Source organism: Corythoichthys intestinalis, chromosome 2, assembly GCF_030265065.1.
Source record: "Corythoichthys intestinalis isolate RoL2023-P3 chromosome 2, ASM3026506v1, whole genome shotgun sequence".
Taxonomy (NCBI): domain Eukaryota; kingdom Metazoa; phylum Chordata; class Actinopteri; order Syngnathiformes; family Syngnathidae; genus Corythoichthys; species Corythoichthys intestinalis.
The window spans coordinates 545,174-567,538 of record NC_080396.1 but is presented as its reverse complement, the minus strand read 5'-3'; the positions used below and the strand labels follow the sequence as shown (position 1 = coordinate 567,538).

Here is a 22,365-nt window from a genome sequence, read left to right as displayed (position 1 = left end):
TGTAGCTCACTCTTATTGTCATGAGTTCCTTCCATACTGTAAAACCTGTCTATTCCTCAGTTTAATGGGAAAATGCGGTAAGCCCCAATGTTATTAGGATTGGATCAGATACTTGTAATGAACTCCTTATCGCTGAAACCCAAGATGGTACCGCTATCATATAGCCGCAGACACCTTCAGCCTCAACCTCTTGATGCATCGCCAATCGAATCCTCGCCACAAAGCCTCTATCGTTTACCTCATGATTTAATTGTGAAGGCTGTTAGGCGGAGGGAGGCATCGCCTTTTAAGTGCCGGTGCTTCATCCCGGCGCCGATTTGTAGCATCCGCTCCACGGTGACCCGCGCTCTCATTGTCAGCGCGGTTCTTTGTGGTCACTCCGGCCGATTCCTGATGAACAGAGACCATTTCTCCTGATCTACATTTACTTCGAACAATCCGTTTTGTCGCGTTTCCAGATGTATCCATTCTTATCTTCGTCCTGTTTACCTCACATCAAGTTTCGTTTTGTGGAATTATTAAATTCGTCGGAAGACGAGATAGCACGCGCCAGCCCTTCAGACTCCTCCGACTCTTCTTGGACGTCTTTTGGCCTCGGCGCTGACCCGACATCAGTTGACCTGGATCTCACCCCGGTGACTAAGTTCGCCTTCAGTAAATATTGTGAACTAAAGAGGGCCACAGAGCGGAAAAACAAAGCCAACGAGTGGAGGGAAACCTCGTTTCTGGGAAATGATGAGTGAGTATGACACTGTTATCCGGATCTTAGGAATCCCTACTGTTACCTCTTGAAAGGGGGAGGCACTATCTGGAAAGCAAGTCAAATGAACTTAGGACTGAAGGGGATCTAAAAGTGCTTTTAGAGTAGTGTGTAGATGAATCCCCATGAATCCCCATGAAGCATTAACAGTCTCAGCTAACTGTGCCACTACATATGACAACACTTCATAATGAATCATTCACTCTATGATGCCATCTAGAGGTAGAATTGGTTATTTTCCACAACGGCACCATCACGTGGTGCCCAAGTCCGGTCCCCGAGGGCTCCTATCCAGCTTGTTTTCCATGTCTCCCTCCTTTAACACACCTGAATCAAATGATCAACTCATCAGCAAGCTCTGCAGGAGGAGTTAACGGTCCTGATTGTACTCTGTACCCACAGAGTCAAAAACTGGGGGTACAGATTAGCTATGAAAAATTGGTTGGTTTTCTACCCTGGTACCTGGGGCGAGGTGGGTTGTTCAGTATTTTTATTTATAATTATGGTAGCTCTGCTTCCCCCATGCACAACAACTCGCTGATGCTCCATTCAACCCCAGATTGTTCAATGGCACAGCGGTTACTATAAACACAAGTTAGCGGCAAAACAAAAGTCAAATCAATGACGGTTACTAACCCATTTTGAGTTGTCAATATGCGCTCTGACAAAATGCTTCCGACAAAATCGTTGCTGTGATATTTGGGGAATAAAACATGGGCGCAAGCGCTAACCTCTGTGGCTGTGACCATGCTTTTTTTTTTTTTTTTTTGCATGCATCACTCCACCCCCACTGACCCACACATAAAGTAATTTTACTGCAGTTGTGGTTATTGTTGGAGCCTGCCCCTCTGCCGGTGGCAGCTTGAGGATTAGGGCATAGTTGAGAGCAGACACAGCAGGATGGCACACTGAGTCATGAGGTAAGATACCGTTGGAGCGTCTGATTGATGTCTTTTTTCTTTGGTCAAATGGATGCACTTGGACTTGATTTTGCTTGACTTGAATTGTGTTTGAGCAGGCTCTGGACAGCCTGTTTATGGTTTGCAGTTCATGGTAGACTTTGAAGTAACATCCATAAACAATGACATTTTAAAACCCCTTTTATTATTTTCTGCTAGAAAAGTGGAGCCTTGTGACAACTCATTGATTGCCAATCCATTTTGACTGGGATGGACGAATGAACCTTATTCGTCTAGCGACATCAATGGCACTGAAAGAGGAGGATTCAAGGCCAGTCTTAGCAGATTAAGTGATATATATTAAAAAAACTCGAATGTTACTTAGGGTGAATTGTTGGATAATTGAATTGAATTAAATGAGTGTTTATGAAGATAATTATAATTTTAAAAAATGAAATGTTCACCCATGCCAACACAGATTCAAAGAGTCGTGTTGAGCGGCTCCGTTGGTGAGTGCCAGTCTACCAGTCTCGCGTAGCTCCACTTTTTGCGGAGGAGAAATAGGGACAGACCGCATTGTCTTAACACTTGCTGCTATTGAGCCCATACATCGCAAGACTCCAACAAACAGCACACTTTATGGAAAGCAACGCACAAATGTTAACATCTGCAATCACCACTCACAGTCGTAGTTGGCCCAACTTCCCATCATCCATTTCGGCAGAACAGATCATTAACTGTCGCTACAATACATGAGGGAACGTCCATCTACTTCTGAAGAAATACACTCTGCAATGTCGATTTAGAATTTTAGCAGTGACACTGGAGTAATGCTCCATTAGCACAGCTTAGCACTTAGCATAGCTTAAACTAGCTTTACACAGCGAAGCAGGGATATCAATTCAAGGACACATACGATCTAATATGACTACATAACAAAAACACCACAAGCACGTAACATGGCTGGCACAAGACAAAGACATAGATGAACTTATAGAAATACGTGCACAGCACTGTGATCAGGAGAATAGAGCCGCGTCAACGTCTCGGCAAAATGGCGACTCATATTGAAATAGTATTTAATAATAAGCTGCAAATAAGTTTCAAAGCTTATATATTACAGATGAATTGCTAAAATGGAAGGATATAGAATCAACATGCCATTTTAACCAGGGTTTCCTCTAAGTGTCAACTTTTGAATAGCTGTTCACTAAGGCTAGGTTCATACCGCAGGTCTTCACATACAAATCCGAATTTTTCCGACTTGAGTGACATTGACTTGACTGTGAACGGGATAGATTCGCGTAGAAGTGGACCATTTCAGATCAGATTTAGGTCACTTTTGTATATGATTAAAAGCCGATCTGGGCTACTTTAATATTTCAAAATGTGGCAGCGCGGAATTTGTGCAGCAATTACGTCAGCAAAGAGTGAAAGAGGCAGGGAGGATGGCGTCTGCGACTGAGCTGTCCATTAGCGCTACCGCTTAGCTTGAACTCTGCTTTTAGGCAGCTGGCAGGCTTCACCACAGTCATAAAAGATATAACATGAAATAAAAGGATAATCCAGAGAAATCTCGGTTTTCTTTCTGTGTGCCGAATGAGCAATATTTCAATATTGCTGACGTGGCCGGGAGGCGAGGCAAACTGTGTGTGCGCATGCGTTAGTTCTATCAAAACTATAAACGTTGAATATAAGATTAAACGGGGATTTTTTATGTCTGTTATTCGTGTCCTTTTGTCGGAAATCAAAATATGATCACCCTAGTATGACGTAGAGCCAGCATGTTTTGATGCTTCTGCGCATGCAGGTCAGTTTGCTCGCCGCGTGTCAGACTGCTAATTAGTCAAATTAGCCCCAAAAAAAGTGCTCTGCATTTGTGTTTGCATGTTAGCTTTACCCGCTCAATTCCCCGCTCTCGCTCAATCTTTCGACCTCTGCTGTCAAGTTCAAATACGAATCCTCAGGTAGACATTTATAATATTACCCAAAATAAGGAGAGAGAGAAGACACTCAATTTAGTTGAAAAACTTGCAAGGAGAAGGAGGGAAACTATACAATGGACTAGAAACAAAAAAAGCTTCTGCAATGGTTCCAAAAAAACTCCTCCTTCACCTCTCTTAATTTTGGATGGTCCTAGCAACAAGAGAGGTGTCAACCTTAAAAGGATGGGGAGCAAAGCGGGCGACATCTCTATGAATTTGTTTGGCTATGTGTATGCATGTACAGTGGGGCAAATAAGTATTTAGTCAAGCACTAATTGTGCAAGTTCTCCCACTTGAAAATATGAGAAAGGCCTGTATTTGTCAACATGGTTAAACCTCAACCATGAGAGACAGAATGTGGGAAAAAAAAACCAGAAAATCACATTGTTTAATTTTTAAATGATTTATGGTGGAAAATAAGTATTCAGTCAATACCAAAAGTTCATCTCAATACTTTGTTATGTACCCTTTGTTGGCAATAACGGAGGCCAAACGTTTTCTATAACTCTTCACAAGCTTTTCACACAGTGTTGCTGGTAGTTTGGCCCATTCCTCCATGCAGATCTCCTCCAGAGCAGTGATGGGCTGTCGTTGGGCAACACGGATTTTCAACTCCTTCCGCAGATTTTCTATGGGGTTGAGACCTGGAGACTGGCTAGGCCACTCCAGGACCTTGAAATGCTTCTTACGAAGCCACTCCTTTGTTGCCCTGGCTGTGTGTTTGGGATCATTGTCATGCTGAAAGACCCAGCCACATCTTATCTTCAATGCCCTTGCTGATGGAAGGAGATTTTCACTCAAAATCTCTCGATACATGGCCCCATTCATTCTTTTCTTTACACAGATCAGTTATCCTGGTCCCTTTGCAGAAAAACAGCCCCAAAGCATGATGTTTCCACCCCCATGCTTCACCGTGGGTATGGTGCAATTCAGTATTCTTTTTCCTCCAAACAAGAGAACATGTGGTTCTACCAAAAAGTTCTATTTTGGTTTCATCTGACCATAACACATTCTCCCAGTCCTCTTCTGGATCATCCAAATGCTCTCTAGCGAACCGCAGACGGCCCTGGACGTGTACTTTCTTCAGCAGGGGGACACGTCTGGCAGTGCAGGATTTGAGTCCCTGTCGGCGCATTGTGTTACTGATAGTAGCCTTTGTTACTGTGGTCCCAGCTCTCTGTAGGTCATTCACTAGGTCCCCCCGTGTGGTTCAGGGATTTTTGCTCCCTGTTCTTGTTATCATTTTGACGCCACGGGGTAAGGAGGGAACTGAAAGTCCGTGTTGCCCAACGACAGCCCCAAAACATCACTGCTATAGAGGAGATCTGCATGGAGGAATGGGCCGAAATACCAGCAACAGTGTGTGAAAAGCTTGTGAAGAGTTACAGAAAACGTTTGGCCTCCGTTACTGCCAATAAGTGGTACATAACAAAGTATTGAGATGAACTTTTGGTATTGACCAAATACTTATTTTCCACCATGAGTTGCAAATAAATTATTTAAAAATCAAACAATGTGATTTTCCACATTCTGTCTCTCATGGTTGAGGTTTACGCATGTTGACAATTACAGGCCTCGCTAACATTTTCAAGTGGGAGAACTTGCACAATTAGTGCTTGACTAAATACTTATTTGCCCCACTGTAGGTGGGATGAATACATGTGTGTCAGCGCATTCTAGCAAGGCAGAACTGTCTCTGTTGTTGCCTTTGCCCTTGGGAAGGCAAGAGTCTTCAAGGCTTCTTCAAGAAAAACATTCCTTCTTTGTGAGCACAATAAGCAAGAGCTTTCTTCATTGCGAGCAGCAAAGCATTTCTTCATTGCGAGCAGCTATTGATTAGAGCAATTATATAATAAACATCTTAGCATTTGGCAAGAAATAAAATGCAACAATATGATTTCTTAAATGTCCCAGACGGTTTAGTTTCTCAATGTCTGTGTCTTCTCCTTGAAGTTGACCTGTGGAACCTGGGCCGGTTTAAAATGGTCAGAATGATAAGGCAGTTCTATCAAGAGCTAAACATGTCTATAGTTATCAATCACAAAAATGTACTGCAATCAATCGTGGAATATCCTATTACAGCAATCAGTACTTTATTATGAGCCTTCATTGGTAAAAGTAAATATTTAATAACCATTTAATAATTATCTTATCATCTGCGCTCGCCGGTTTGTTTTCTCTGCGTGGTCAATTGGGCACACACGTTGCAAATGTGCCACGAAGCCATCCGGAGAGCTGGCGGAAGTACACCGATCGGCTGTTTGCCCTCCAATTAGATCACTTGTTACGGTCGCCTGGAAACTGCAAAGGAGACTGATTTGGACGAGAGAACGGTGACTTCTTTCCTTCAATCTAGAGGACGGTAGAGGTAATGCGCTGAAGGAATTTGACCTTTTAGCCAGATTGCCGGAATCACGCCGGCCGAACCGCGCTAGCGCAATTCCAACGACCCGGGGCGGCGGAAGCCTTACAACCCGGCCAAAAGGCCAAACTCTTCGCATTCGCCTTAGTTTTAACCCCTTGTACTGACTCCATTCTAAAAGATGGAAAAAGGCTTCGAAACACAAGTTGACAATTTATTCCGAGTTGACAGCAATCATTTATCAAGGCAAAAACAGTAGAGAGACCCAGGTGAGGAGGACTGGATCCAGAGTCACCATATCACAAAACCATATAACCATCGAATTTAGGAGACACGTTTTGTAGCAAAACTTTTATTTATATTGTGTTTCCCAATTCATCTCTGATAAATTAGAATACCGCTCAAAGGTTGGAATTATACTCCAGTGCGACTTTTTTTTTTTTTTTGTGCGACTTGTTGACTGAAAAATATGTTGCAGTACTTGTAGTTGGATAACTTTTCATTTGCACACTGGCAGCCGTCGGTGCATATTGATCCGCAAGCCATTTGTGTCCACGCGCTCCATTTGCGAGCCCCGGCTTATCACACGTCTAGTTGTGTCAGGATCTCTCGGTGCATGAGATGCTTTGCGTGTGTGGCGGAGTCGCGATCGCGCGTGTCCCCGCGTGCGTGTCTGTTCGTGTACAGTATGTGTGAATGAAGTCTATCCCCGCTGGCCCAGATGCCAGCTAAATCATCATCATCACCGGCGGTGCTGTGCAGTACTGCTAAGCTGGAACATTTGGCACCAAGTCAGCAGTAAAGGAAAAAAAGAAGAAAAATACAGGACACCGAGTTGAGGAATTCAAAGGAAGTGGAAGTTGGATCACAGAGCTCGTCTTCTGGCCGTTTTGAGTGTCGGTGGTGCCGAAGACGGGAAATTCTTGACTGCTACATCTCCCTTTAAAGATGGAACCGTGTGATGACGACGATGAACTTGGAGGGTTAAACGTTTTCAAGTGAGTCTTAATTTGACCGGTTTGTAACAGTGCGCCTAAGACTCGATATTGGCCGATAATGTCCCATTGCCAAGTTTTAAAAACAATATACATCTAAAACTTCTTTCTTAATACTTTTTACTTCAATGTGCCGTATACTTAAGTATTTGCTCTGATGGCTTAGACACATACTGCTTAACTCATTTTTGTCTGATGCCATCCCTCCCGCTTCAAATGGATTGGAAGTCTACTAGTAATGGACTAATTGGTAGGAGGGTGCATCTTGGCCAGAGGAAGAAGAAATTACTTTTTTTTTTTTTTGAACCGCATCGTCTGCCATTGACGGCACGAGACGTCCAATCCATTGGAAGTGGGAGGTTTAGTGATCAACTCTTTAAATGTCACGCCAGAAGGATGATTGCTCGTGTATTATCATCTCGGGAAGGGCAACAAGGGCCCCTTTTTGAAGTTGGTTTGCATAGCTGTCGGCCATCTTGGGAAGGGATGGGACGGTAGATGTCGAAAAATACTTATTGCGACGACGTCATTTTTGTGTCTTATCGGTGCAACCCTAGTACCAATATTAGCTTCATCTCAGGAGTAAGAGCTATGTGTTAAGCTAGCGCTAGCTGTTCTGACTACAGCCCGATGGAAAAAGCTTGGTTTTGGATTAAGGTGTGCATACTAGAGGACCGACTTGAATGTTCCATTCTTCATTAAAATAAACAATCACAGTAGTTGTTTTATCTCAATTTGTTGGTTAGTGTCAAAGCTAAATCGTTGCTAGTACTATCCATTTGAACTGGGTGGGTGTCTGCTCGTGTCAAACTAATTGATGGGAAGGTTCATTCACTGCCACCCTCCCGCTTCAAATGGATTGGACGTCCATGTACTATTGATACTCATTTCAATTCACAGCAGTAGGATGATTGTACACCATAGGACGGAACATCTATCCTCTTGGGAAGAGTGAGGGGCGCTGTTTTTCTAAGTCGGTGTGCCTAGCTGGTGGCCGTCTTGGATAGGGCAAGCAGCGGTTGAAACTACACCTCGAAAAGTACATATTGTGCAGAGTCGGCATTTCTTAGTACCGTCATTATCGCACCGGCCCAAAAATGCGCAATGAAGAGGAAAAGTCTCATTTTTATTTGCCATGTCATCTTGAAAGATTTTCTTTTCGTTGCCATTTTGTTCAGACCTTCTCAGTTGTTTTTATAAGTTACTGCTAATGTTGAAACACAAGCCTCGAGCTCCCTCTTGTGGGTTAGTGTGAAAATAGCATGTCAAAAGATAGAATATTGCGTCAGTAATTTCACATGTAGTAAATCGCACCTCCCTATGACAAAAAAATTATCATCCAAAAAATAGGGCACTCCGTCATTTTAGTGCCTCAGCAGTACCAGTGCAACACTAGTCTTTTGGTTAAAAGTTTAGTAGTTTGTCTTGAGATTGTATGCATGGTGAATGTTGGCACAAGTAGAAACTCCTACTCTGTTTAGATTTTGTTCGCGCTATCTGAAATACTGAATAGTTAATTGATGAATCCCATTTTTTTCTTGTCTACGGCCTCCCTAAGCTTATTGTGCTTGTCATGCCATATGTCATCTGGCTTGTTGAATTGTCATGCACGTGAATGTTGCATAATCCTAGGAGGCTTGGAGATGCAATGCAATCCAAGTTCTTGTAATTGCTAAACACTGGGAGATTACATCAGAGATTGGTGGACAAGAGAAGCCCGGCTGATTGTGTTTTTAAGTACTATTGTTAATTTGCACACAGTTGACCACTTGTCATTAAAAAAAAAACGGAACTCTGACAACATCATGTAGTGCATAGCTTCTATTTCCATATTCGTAACACTGGGCAACAAATGTTTAAGAACTGGTCTCACAGCTGTTTTGAACCAATTTTTGAGTATAGAATCCAAAACTGACCTCAATTTTCACATCTAGTTATTTTTCAGGGTACTAACAAGTGTTTTTCCTGCACATTTTGGGGCATTCCGAGGTGACTTCCTGTACATTTTGGATCATTTCTTGTTGATTTTAGGGTCACTTCCTGTTGATTTTGGCTGACTTCCAGTATATTTTGAGGCACTCTCTGTACATTTTGGATCATTTCCTGTTAACTTTAGGGTATTTCTGGACCACGTCCTGTAGATTTCTCAGGGCACTTCCTGTTGATATCGGGTCTTTTTTTTCCAGTTGGAACTGAATGAGGCCTTTGGAAATAAAGGAGGATGTTTTTGTCAAATTTGGGTGGTTTTTGGCAAAGACTGTATATCACTTTTGTGCACCTTAATTTCCAGATTTTTTTTATGTGTAAATGATGTGGATTGGATAAGACATGTAGGGCGAGTTACATTTTGAAATTTGAAATGAATGGGGCATTTTTGGTCGAAAATCACGCGTTTTTGCGCAACCGTAAACTTTGTCGCGTGAATTGTTCCAAGTTGGAACGGTGCCAATCTGTCAAACTGCGTGTAAAAAAACCGTATGTATGTGTATAATATGCATTGTATAAATAAATGCATCTATTCTTTTGAAGAAAATAATTGGATCCTATGGTTAAAAAACAGCGACCATTTTTGGATTCTGCACCCAAATATTAAAACAACTGTCAGAATGAAAAAAAAAAAAAAAAGCGTTACTTATAAATGCAGACACAAATTCTGATAATAACTTAAATTAGGTTGAATTTGGACAAAACAGGTTATAGTTTGGGATGGAATGGTACACTAAAACTCATGATACGATGCACCTCGATATGCCAGGGTCACGATACAATATGTTTTTAAAAGGACTATATAACTTGGTGAACGACCATTCATTCCTTCAAGAAGCTTTATTTGGCAATCAATGTTCAATGAAATTGCTCACTTCCCTTGGGAGGACAGACGACATCTGTGGCCACCTGTTGTCAACGCCGTCGTCGTACGACATATCGCTACGCTCGCCTCATGCCTCCCGGCATGCGATGCGGTGCTAAATAAAGTTCATGTTCTTTGCTAATTATTTCTGCCATTACTATTCCAGTTGTTGAGTTGATTCATAGTTGTGCTATTTGTTTTGTTGTTACTTGATCATTTTATTTTCGTTTTGAAACCGTGTGTTTGAATGACCCTTGATTTAATGAGCTGCGATTACTTGTCACTATTTTTGAAATGGGTGGCAGCCTGTTTTTCCGCTGACACGTTATGAGCGGGAATTGATCCACCCTGCCGCTTGAGTCTTACAAAATGGCTGTTGGCTACTTGTGGTAAAGTTGCTGGGTCATGAAGGAGAAAAAAAAAGTCCCACTTTTTGCATGTTTCTTTATTCTCTTAAATGACAGAAGATGATGACACACAAAAAGGAAGCAATAAACGCACGTACATGAATGAACAATTTAAAGCGGGCTGGCCTGACCTTCCTCAATCGTATACTTTTAATAGGCAGACCTGTGTCAGCTAGGGGTGTGCCATCTTAGGCGCCCGCCCCACGATTCGATTCCATTACGATTCAGAGTGTTACGATTCGATGATCGCAATATTGACAATGATCGCGGTTACCACGATTATCAATGCATTGTACATTACTAATTAATAAAGTAGCCAAACAAATTTATGGCCATTATTTATTTAAAATATCCTAATGATTCAACAGGAACAATGGAAACATGCCCAAACAACAAAAAGCTGCCCTTAAGATGCTTTTTTTTTTTTTTTTTTTTTGATCTGTGCAAAAACATACGTATAAGTCGCACTTTTTTCATAGTTTGGCCGGGCCTGTGACCTATATAATGATACTTACACTGGAGGCATGCCCTCTGCTTCCAAGTTGGTGCGGTTATTTCACAGTGATACTGAAGTTGAAGACATGAATGGATTTGGAGTGAGAAGTTTTGCTTATCTGAAGAGCTGTTAATATTTTAACATATCTATTTAGTGCTTTTTTTCTGTCTTATTACTGCTGTAATGTTTGTGCTTGGTCTCAGATTAAATCAAAGGACCTCCCCAAAATTCGACTTAAACTCCAGTGCGACTTGTGTACTCCCCCCTCTTTGTTGTGCGTTTTTGGCCGGTGCGAAAATACGGTACATAATAATACAATATTCCTTTAGTCAATACAGTGATATTGATTAAATATTTAATGTATCGATTATACTACTCAAACTTGTGGAAGTCAATATGTTGCGATCCATTTTTTTCCCAAACGCGATGCATATCGTAACACGATATATCGCCAAGCCAAGTTTTGTCCCAAGTCTAGTTACCCTGTCCCAAGTTTCCTTTTGTTGACATAGTCTTGAACGCATTCTTCCGGCAAACGTAGCGTGTCACGTTTGTAATAGGCTTAAAGCATATTTTGACAATCAATAATTTCATATGACGTTGTTTGCTGTCAGCATGTGTCCCTATCATTTTGCTGAGATTTGGCAAGAAAAGTCGAAAGAAAGAAAAAAACCCAAACAAAAGCTTCTTTTTTCCTGCTTTGAACCTAATCATGAAGTCCCGCATCTGCTGATGGGCAGTAGTCTGCAGGATTGACAAGGCGCCAGATCGCCGCATCATTGTCAAAGGATTACAGCAGTTGGGCGAGAGGTCATTGGCCGGGAAACACGTGGCCCGAAAAGCAGAGAAATCAAATCGGTGGAGCCGAGTCTCCGTTTGACAGACGGTAGGGCTACGCGCTCCCTTTTTTACATCTTGCGAGCTGTTGTCGTAGCCATTCCGAAGCGTCGATACTCCAAATATTTGAATGTTGACTCGGCAACTGCTGTTGCATCTCTTTTGGATTTTCGTGTCGCTCGCGAAACAGTTGGGAGGGTTGTTCCGGAATGGCGAGACATTTGGGCTTTGAAATTGGTGAAAAATAATCCTCCTAACGGATTCGATGGCACTGAAAGAGAAAGGGACCTTGCAATTTTCACTTCACTAATCCCTACCTGAAGTGCATAAACACTGCCATTCATAATTGGTGTGGGATTATTAAAGTGAGTAAGTAGAGCATCGCTCTTTAATTATATATCATTGAAACTGTGGCCAGCCTTAGTGCATGTCATGATGTCGGTGCTGGGATTGGGCAGTTAAAGCTAGACTGACTTGGAGGCCAATTGGGTCAGAGGCCGATTACTTGGCTGGCAGGTACTTCCAATCTTTTTCTGCCTGCCTGTCAGGAGAATAAATCAAAACGGAGCGATGAAAAACAAAAAAACGCTCGAGCTCGGCCTATCTCGCATTCGGTTTTAACTTATTTTAACAGTGCAAAACTGGAGTGTTTTCCATCGCGAACAGCCTTCTTTATAACGCAGAGATTTAATCAATGACTTCGAAGAGGCCACTCCAAAACCTTCATTTTTTTTTACAAGCCATTCAGAAGTTGATTTGTGTTTGCGTTTAGGATCATTGTCCTGTGCAGAACCCAAGTTGAGGTCATGAGCTGATAGTTAAACTCGCTCTTTTTTTCAATCGCAGCAAGTGGTCCAGGTGCTTAACACGATCACCAACATGTTTGACGGTTGCTATAATGTCCATTTTCTGAAATGCTGTGATACATTCACAGTTGTGAAAAAAAGAGGACACCCCATGAAACAGTTCTTTACTAAGAAATGTTCACATATCAATGTCAAGTTTTTCTTTATCTCTGGAAAAGGAAGTTTTCATTGCAGTTAAACAAGAAAAAATGACATTGTTTTATCCATTACACCAAATATATCAACAAAAATGCATATTCTAACTGAGGAAAAAGGTAGGACACCTTTCCACCTAATAGCTAGTTTTTCCCCCCTTTGGCTGAAATAACTTCAGTGAGACCAGTCTTTGACATCGGTCTGAAGAAAGTTTGCCCCATTCCTCAACACAGAATACTTTCAGATGTGAGATGTTTGAGGCTTTTCAGCCAGTTTCCACAGCATCTCAATGGGATTAAGATCTGGGCTTTGACGCAGCCATTTCAGCACTCTCCATTTCAGATAGTCCTTGGTGAATTTACTGGCATGTTTTGGGTCATTGTCATGTTGCAGGGTCCAGTTTGGCTTCAGCTTTAAGTTTCTCACAGATGATCTCACATGTTCCTTGAGCACCCTCTGATACACAATAGTGGATTCCATGATGGTGAGCAGGTCCTGCTGCGGAAAAGCATTTCCAATCCATGACACTTTCAGCTCCACGCTTCACAGTTGGTATGAGGTTCTTTTCCCGGAATGCTGTTTACGCCAAACATGTCGAAATAATTCAACTTTAGATTCATCTGTCCAAAGAACATTATTCCAGAAGTGTCTACATTCACTCTGGCAAACTTCAGTCTGGCCTCCATGTTCTTCTTGGAGAGCAAAGGTTTCCTCCCATGAAAGTCTATTTCTGATTGTACTGTAGAGGCATGCACTTTCACATCAACAGTAGCAAGAGCCTGCTGTAGGTCCCGTGATGAGGTTTTTGGAGACTTCTTTTGCGGTCTGCTCTCGGGTGAACTTGCTTGGATGGCCAGACCTGGGCACGTATGCTTCCGTAGGGTGTGCTAATTGTTCACATGACTGTACGTGTAACAAGATTATAACATGACTCACGATATTTTGCTCAGTAGGAATGTTTGCCTTGGAATCCCAACACGGAGGCCATTTTCCCTTTTGTTGAGTCATCAACACTTATATTAATATATCTCTTTAGACCAGTGTTTCAGCGCAGGAAATGATCTGCCAAGAAGTTGTGAAATTCCAGGAGAAAAGTCATGATGTTACGAAAATCAAGTCATACGTCATCAATTAAAAGATTCAAATTGTGGATTGAAGTCATTCTGTGTTGTTCGGTTTCACGGGCTGTGCCTTCTGGCGATGCGAGGTCTGTGTGGCTCAAAACTGCTTTTGGCGTTAAGAGTTGTCCGATCGATCGTGACTTTTTAACCGATATTGTCCAACTCCAAAAATCCGATACCTACCGACGTATGCGGTCGTGCACTTAACATGTTATGGCTAATTGCATTGTGATGCCCCACTTGATGTTTTAATAATGATAAATGTAACAACTTCAAGGTTTTCAAATAAATGAAACATTCTGTGAAAAATAAGAACTTCAACTGGAATAATAGAGAACGAATGTCCCATATAAATATAAAATGAAATGAGACAAAATCTCCATAATGGAAAAAAAAAGCAATCATTCGCCATTACATGCCATTTCCCATTCTTAAAGCAAAGAGCCACTAGGACATGGCGATGCAATGACAATTTTGCCAGGCTTTTGCAAAGATTTTATTACTAAAGATGTTTGGCTGGTTTTAGTTAAAGCAGAGACTGTTTTTTCATCTGTGTGATTTTGCAAAGATCACATCACATTTGATGGGGATTTTATGCAGAAATGTGAGAAATTCCAAAAAGCTTTAGATACTTTTTCATACCATTGTATATGTAATGAGTATATAATGAATGATTTTTCAATTATTTATTGTTCATTTAATGTTTGCACCGTGAATGCAAATGGACTGCTCACATATCAAATACCAAGCATCTTGGTTTGGAGACATCTAATTTTCCATAAGCATAACTGCTGTGCTAATCTGTGAGCAGGCCTCGTACAAAGGCAGAAGGCTTCTGATTTCACTTTGAAGGCCACGTGCAGATTGGCCCAAAACCATTTATGAAAAACCAATGTCAATATTTTCCCAAATCATTTGAAAATGCTTCCATGAGCCGATATTACCGTCTACCCGATAATGTCGGACAACTCTAATATTAGAGATTGAAGTACCGTATTGGCCCGAATTATTTTTTTGCATTGAAATAAGACTGAAAAAGTGGGAGTCGTCTTACTTTCGGGGTCTAGACATTATACCCATTCACGACGCTAGATGGCGCCAGATCTCACTGAAGCGATGTTCTGTCATGACAGATCTCAGCTACTCTCAAGTTTAACCAGTTTGCATTATTTTATTGCAATGTTTTTCCTTATTCCGATTTGTTTCAAGACTACAGTTACAGTTGGACCTCACTTTGATAGTTAATGCAGTTATTGCAATTTTGTTGTTTCAAAATGGATTGGTTTATTTGCATTTCAATAAACAGAAGTCATTCATTTACGAATGTGATTGCACTTTTGTTTACATATTTAAATGTTCAGATATTAAGATTTGAATGAGGCAAAATAACATGCTTTTTCTCTCAAATGTATTGTTATGATCATTTGTTTCAGATGTACTGTCATTATTTTCTGTATAAAAATTCATTTGGTGTTCCAAAAGTCTTTTTTTCAAACTTGAGTCTTGAAAAAGAGGGGGTCGTCAGAGCCGTCTTATACTCGGCCCAATACGGTACTACCAAATGAATGTCTTTATATTACTCATTTTACGTGCGGTGAATGGGAAATTGTTCGGGGCCCACGGACTTTTCAACGGACTGAACAGACTGAGATGAGATCTGTTGAGTTTCGCATGTTTTGTTGTTGTCTTCTATTCCTGCCAGGAATCACAGCTATGTGTTCATCCAAACATGCCCAGGTTTCGCACCGAGTAAAAATAGAAATAAAAAATGAATGAATAAAAAATGTATATTGAAAAACATTGTTTTTATCGGAATCCTGTTGATAAAACATTGACCAGAAAGACTTTACAGAGGCAAAAGTTTTCAATTTGAAGTGAGATTTTTTTTCAATGCAATAAGTGGGCCTCAGCTCGAGAAACACTGCCTTGGGTTCTTTTGTGATCTCCACTTTGCCCTTAGGGTAATTTATGTCGTTGTGCCACTCTTGAGATGATTCAGCACTCTTCCATTTTTCTCCATTCGCGGATAATGGATTTCGTTGTTGTTTGCTGAAATCCTGAGCAGATAGACGTATTTTCATTCCCATCTTTTCTGGAATTAAACTTCATTTTCTCAGAAGGGTTATTTACAGTGTTTCTACTGACTATTATAATTATTTTTTAACAGGTTAGGGTGAGATTTATTCATTTTCTTAACCGCTTATCCGGGGATGCTGGAGCTCATCCTAGCTAATAATGGCGAAAGGCAGGGTACGCCCTGAACTGGTTGCCGTTGCCGTGCCGGGCACATGGAGACCAACAACCATTCAAGAACACCTACGGAGAATTTGGCACATTCAATCAGCTGACATGCATGTTCTTGGAATGTGGGAGGAAACCGGAGAACGTTATGGTCCGTGAATGCGGAAAACAAGGTTGGACCCCGAAGCAGTCGACAACAAGGGTTGCGTTCAAAGGTTTACTAACTAGTGTACAAGAAAAACACACGATCGTGAAAAGAAGGGATGACATAAAAGGGTCGACAACAGCAGGTCGACGGGGATCACTAAAACTAACCCCAATCACCACCCCGAGGGTAAACCAAGGTGGCAGACAGTGAGCCAACAAGGTGACAAACTAAAGGCGAGGTTCATACCGCAGGTCTAAATGCACAAATCTGATCCCCCCCCCCCGTTTTTACGACTCGAATGAGGCATTAACTTGACGGTCTGAACGAGAAAAGTCGCATAAAAGTGAACCATCACAAATCCGATCTAGGTCACTTACGTATGTGGTTAAAATCCGATCTGGGCCACATTTTTCCAGAAATTTTCCCCCAAATTGGAATTCATGCCTCAGCAAAGAGCAAGAGAGTGCGTTACGTTAGCGATGGAGCTGTGCGTTAGCGTTAGCGCCTAGCTTGAATGTGGCTTTTCGGAAAGAGGTGAGCTTCACAACAGTTATAAAAAATAATAATACAATGGGGTGGGGGGGATAAGCCTGAGAATGCTCGGTTTTCTTTCTGTGCTCCAAATGAACAAGATTTCAAGGTTTCTTACACAACTGAGAGTCAGGGCAAACTGTCTGTTTATTTGTGCGTTATGCGTGCCATCAATCCATATAAACTTTGAATGTAAGACTAAATGGGGATTATTTATGTCTGTTATCTGGGTCTTTTTTTTTTGGAAATCAAAACATGATCACCCATAGCCGTTTGTTTTGATGCTCCTGCGCATGGTTCAGTTTGCACAGCGCATCTCGGACTGCAAATTAGTGCGCATGCGTGATACTTGAACGGGCTCAATGGACAAAGGTGGTCTGAACGGGCACGCTGAAAAAAAACAAAACATATGACAAGAAATCTGAATTATGCATAAACCCTAACCCTAGACCTGCGGTATGAACCAAGCCTAAGACACTCAAATACCTGCACAGGGTAGAGGATTCAAAAAAAAAAAAAAAAGGAAGGGGGAAGGCAGACGATCGAGAGTGCAAACCGTCCATTGGCGACCAGCAGGGAAATATCTCGGCACCCTCCCTTGGGTCGCCTGCGTTTAAATACATTGCTGACGAGATCGGACACAGGTGCGACCAGGGAACACCGCCCACACTCTGTAATGAGAACACAATCTGATGTGACGGAGAAAACCCACGCAGGCACAGACAGAACATGCCAACTCCACACAGGGAGGCTGACGTGCTAACCACTCTTCCACCGTGCCGCCAGGCATAGATGTGATCAGTGAATAAAATATATGACAGCATTTTTCAGACTATAAGGTAAACCTTTCACGATATGCAATAATCGCACAGTAAATGAAAATGAGGACGGCAATTTCCCGCAGTGTTGCTGACTACCCGAGAAGGAAAGTAGCTATTTGCTGTCCTAAAAGTCACTAGATGACGTCATCGCCTAATTTGCAAAATTTCTCATTTGCATGTCATTGTAATGGAAGCTGTTGGAGAGAGGAATAACGTTGTGGGAGAAGAAAAAAAAAATCTGAATAAATCACTAGATTTGTCGCTCGTCGCTTATTTCAAAAAAGTTGCCAAGAGGCTTGCAAAATTGCCAGATTGGCAACACTGCTTCCTGCGATTTATTTGCCCCGTACTCGACCGCTTACAATGTCAGATTTATTTATTTTTAAAAAGATGGTATTTTATCAGCGGAATGTCATCTATATAAACTATTATGATTATATTGTACCAAAACCTACTGGATGATCATATTAGGCCCCCCCCACAAAAATCATGGAATCCCGACTACAAAAATGAAACATTACCCATCCAAAGAGCAGGAGTGCTCTCTAGTGGAGAAAACATATTTCCTACCATCAAATGACAACATATCATATCTTCAGTTTTCCGTGGTCTATTGGTGCCAAATAAAAACTGGTAGAGAGGTTGATGGCAACGCCGTATGTTTTTTTTAAAACAGCACTTTAAAGGCGCCACGTGATTGAACATGCCGGCGTGATCATAGGACTTCCGACCGCTAGCTTGTGTGTGTGGTCCGATGACTGTATTGTTACAGTATGTCTGATTTGTAATGAGTCCCAGGGATTATTGTTGCGATGGGCATCTCTGGCAAAAATGAAGTCAAATCCTTACATGTAGAATAAATGTAGTGTGGCCCAAAGCAGCGGAGTAGGAGTAGCCTTTTTTCTTCACAAATCAACTCGTTAAAAGAATGGCGAGGTAAAACTACTCTTAGAAGTACATTTTTCTCCAAAAGTGACTCAAGTAAATGTAACGCCACCTCTGTCAATGGCAGGCGATGAGTTAATAAATAGCAATGGAACAGACACAAAAGAAGATAAGTCATTAGTAATTAGAATCAACCCCAGTTTTAACTTTCATTTGCAAAAAAAAAAAAAAAATGAGAAAACGATCACCTCTAAAAACTAATGGGTGCATGAAGTACTTCTTGTCTTACATTATGTATTCATCAGGGTGGTCCATTATGGATAAAGGAAGTTGAGTGTCCTTATTCACCTCTCTGCACCTCCATAAGAATGTAGATGAATGCAAAGTAAGGCGATACCATTTTGCATATTTGAGGATGACTACTGCCCAAGAGCCAATGTTATATATAGCTACTGTATTTAGCGCTTATGTTGTGCATGTGCCTGAAAGAGCTGATCACACCATTGACCAGCAAGGCCGTTGCATCAATAACTTGTTTGCGCAGTATGCGCGAGATGGCAAGTTTCATTGACAAGGCGCCATCGTGGATGTTTGTTCAATACTGTTGTTGTTGTTGTGTATGCCTGTAGGCTCATAGAGGAAAACAATTATCTAAGAGGCAACACGGAAATAACTGTCCCACGAAAGAGCTACAGTGGAGATTTACAATGCAGTTTTTATTGGCCCACAGCAAATATTATGAAATATTGTCCTCACAAGAAGCTTCCGTTCATCCTACATTCTCAAATTCAACACAAACACTTAAACCAGGGGTATCAAACTCATTTTGTTTGGCGGACCACTATCATGGCAATTATATCTCATTTACGATGGACTAGTTTTATTTTTCGCCAACTCGCCGGCTGCCATCGACGTCCAATCTTTGTGGACTGGATTGGACGTCTAGCTCCGTCAATGGCACTGAAATATGTGCATCCGCGGCCAGTCTTCCCAGTTTAAGTTAATTGGAAGTCTGTTGTTGTTAGTGGAAGCCAAAGAGTTCATTTGAGGTCACTCCCTTGTCATTGTAGAATTTTCTGTACATTTTGGATCATTTCCTATTGATTTTAGGGCATTTCCGGCCCACTTCCTGTTCATTGGTCACATCGGGGCATTTCCAAGTTACTTCCTGTTGGATTTGGACATTTTTGGGTAACTTCCTGTTAATCTTGGGTGCTGATTTGGGGTCATTTCTGGGAGATTTATTGTGTTTTTGTTGCATTTGGGGCACTTTCACATCACTTCCTGTTGATTTTTGCTCATTATTTGGTTACTGCCTGTTGATTCTGGGGTATTTCCATGAGAAATCAACTCTGATTATGAAAAAACTGTAAATATTCTGGGTGTTTATGTAACCTCTTTTTTTTTTGTCTGCTGCGATTTGGCGCGTCGAACTCCTGGACTCTGCGTTGTGTTGTATTTTAAAATATTTCCAGGAGGCGTGGATGGTTTCGACTTTTTACTGTCTGCCTCTGCATAACAAACACGCACGATGCGAGCTGGTCAGTCTCACGGCCACGCCACAACGTGCTAAAGAATAATTCAATTGGTTAGCTCTGTGGCGCTAAGCTAATAGCAACTTAGCAAAACTCGCCTTTGCTGATGACAAAATATAACTGGTGCCATCTGCGACGCGCCCAGCTATTTATGGTCACCGGATGAGTTGGGGGCGCTATTGTGCATTCTAATGTGAACAAGTGGAATCACACAAATCCATAATAACTCATTTATTAACCCATGCATGAATTATGAGCAGGGCAGTCATTTGAACTTTCTGGTTGCCATTAGTGGTCAGTTCCATTTTGACAGGGAGAGGGCAAATGAATGGATGTGCCTGGGGCACAAAAGTGGCACAGGCCGTATTAGATCACCCGATGAACCGCTTCTGGTCCGCGGGCCGCTCGTTTGACACCGCTGACTTAAACATTGCCTCTTTATTAGCTCTGGGGTCAAAAGCTGACAACGTGTTGAAATCAATGTAGAAAAGTGTATTGAATTTCCACATTTTCTTTTACATGAGTAAATTTACAGTACATCAAAAACTAAGAAAAGTCCATTTCTGGAGAATATGCCATGGTAGTTTTGCTGCGATAGCTGGTATATCGGGTCACTTCCTGTTGATTTTGAAGCATCTCGGACTTCCTGTAGATCTCGGGTCACTTCCTGTGAATTTATTTCACTCTCCGTACATATTTGGTCACTCCTTGATTTTGAGGCATTTCGGGGTAACTTCCTGTTGATTTTAAATTCCTTGGGTTGGAAATCAATAGGAGTTAATGAAAGTTTTTGTGCTACTGAAATGAATGCCGAATCGGGCCTTTGAATGGATGTGCCAACATTTTCTCCAGTTAAATGTGGAGAAGACAGAGGTGATCATTTTTGGGCCAAAAAAGGAAAGGTCAAAGATAAGCAGCCAACTTAGCACAATGTCACTTACAGCTACAAATCAAGTCAGAAACCTGGGTGTAATTATTGACTCAGACCTAAAATTTGATAGCCATCTAAAGTCCGTCACTAAATCCGCTTATTACCACCTAAAAAATATAACCAGAATTAAGGGGCTTCTGACTCAACAAGACATGGAAAAACTTATGCATGCATTTATTTTCAGCAGATTGGACTACTGCAACGGTATATTTACAGGTCTTGATCAAAAATCAGTCAGGAAGCTGCAGCTAGTACAGAATGCTGCAGCCAGAGTCCTCACAAATACAAGGAAGCTGGACCACATTACACCGGTTTTGAAATCGCTACACTGGCTTCCAGTGAGTCAAAGGATAGACTATAAAATACTACAAAACACTTAATGGCCTTGGACCAAAATACATGCTAGACTTGTTAGATTCCTATGAGACATCTAGACCCCTAAGGTCGTCTGGAACCGGTCTTCTGCATGTTCCAAGAACAAGAACCAAGCAGGGTGAGGCAGCATTTAGTTATTATGCTCCTCACCTCTGGAACAAGTTACCCGAACGTCTGAAGTATGCTCAAACTGTTAGCTCCTTTAAATCAGGGCTAAAAACGCTTTTGTTTGGCACTGCATATCCATAACTGTCTATATATTTCAATCTACCTGCTTTCTATTCCTCTTGTGCTTATCTCCGTTGCTGATTTCAATGATTATTATTAGTAGTAGTTTTTGTTTTATTTTTATTTATTTATTTTTATTCTGTGATTAAATGCGATCTTTTGTCTTGGGTTTTACGTTGTGTTGATTTAAATATGATTTTTATGGTCTTCATGTGATGTAAAGCACTTTGAATTGCCTTGTGTTGGATTGTGCTATATAAATAAATTTGCCTTGCCTTGCCTTGCCTTTGGAAATCAATGGGAAATTTTGCCCCTTAGAAATGAATGGGTATGTTTTTGGCTAATTTTGGCCGAACCGTACATTTTTAGCAAAGACTGAATAGAGGTTTTGTGCTGCTTAGCGTCCTGAATTGTTGAATGTATAAATAATGTGATTTGTACAACAATTGTAGAGCAAGTAGAGTTTTCAAATTTGACTATTCTCACCCACAAAAAAAAAAACGTTTGAGAGCCTGTGTTGCATGAGAATTCCACTGGTTTAGGTGTACAACTGGTGTCAGTGGGTCATGCGGTTTTGGCTGGGTGGCGTGCCGAAGAACCGCCATTAAACATATAGATATACAATACGAGAACATTATAGATGGTAGCTTTTTAAATATATGCAAAGCTACCGTCCGTAACCCAATGTGATAAATGGAGCTATTTTGGTTGTGATTTTCTTGACTTTTTTTTTTTTTTTTTTGCTGTTGCTGGACATTCTCTCAATTTTTTTCCCCGCTACTTGTACTGCTTAACTCATTCACTGCCATTGACAGATACTGACATCTGGTTTCACAGCCCTCGACGGCGATAGGCGTCCAATTCAGTTTGACTAAGGGGGCTGGAAGCGATCGTTCGATCCCTAGTTAAAACTGATTGGTCGTCAATGACAGTTATACTTTTTAAAACCCGATCCA

The 22,365-nt window shown here is 41.4% G+C and overlaps 1 protein-coding gene across 3 annotated transcripts in view; it reads left to right on the top strand.

Annotated features, from left to right (window-relative positions):
• Window positions 1–1,583: 1,583 nt before the first annotated feature.
• The window catches only part of LOC130906476 (FERM and PDZ domain-containing protein 4-like), a 77,791-nt gene continuing 57,009 nt past the window's right edge, over window positions 1,584–22,365 (top strand). The window contains exon 1 of one of the 3 annotated variants that reach the window (XM_057820894.1): window positions 1,584–1,680. In XM_057820894.1, the coding sequence (XP_057676877.1) occupies window positions 1,676–1,680 (5 nt within the window). In that variant the 5' untranslated portion in view covers window positions 1,584–1,675. Of the gene's footprint in view, window positions 1,681–6,681; window positions 7,005–22,365 lie in introns of those variants that run through there. The other 2 variants (XM_057820867.1, XM_057820876.1) reach the window with 2 other exon arrangements.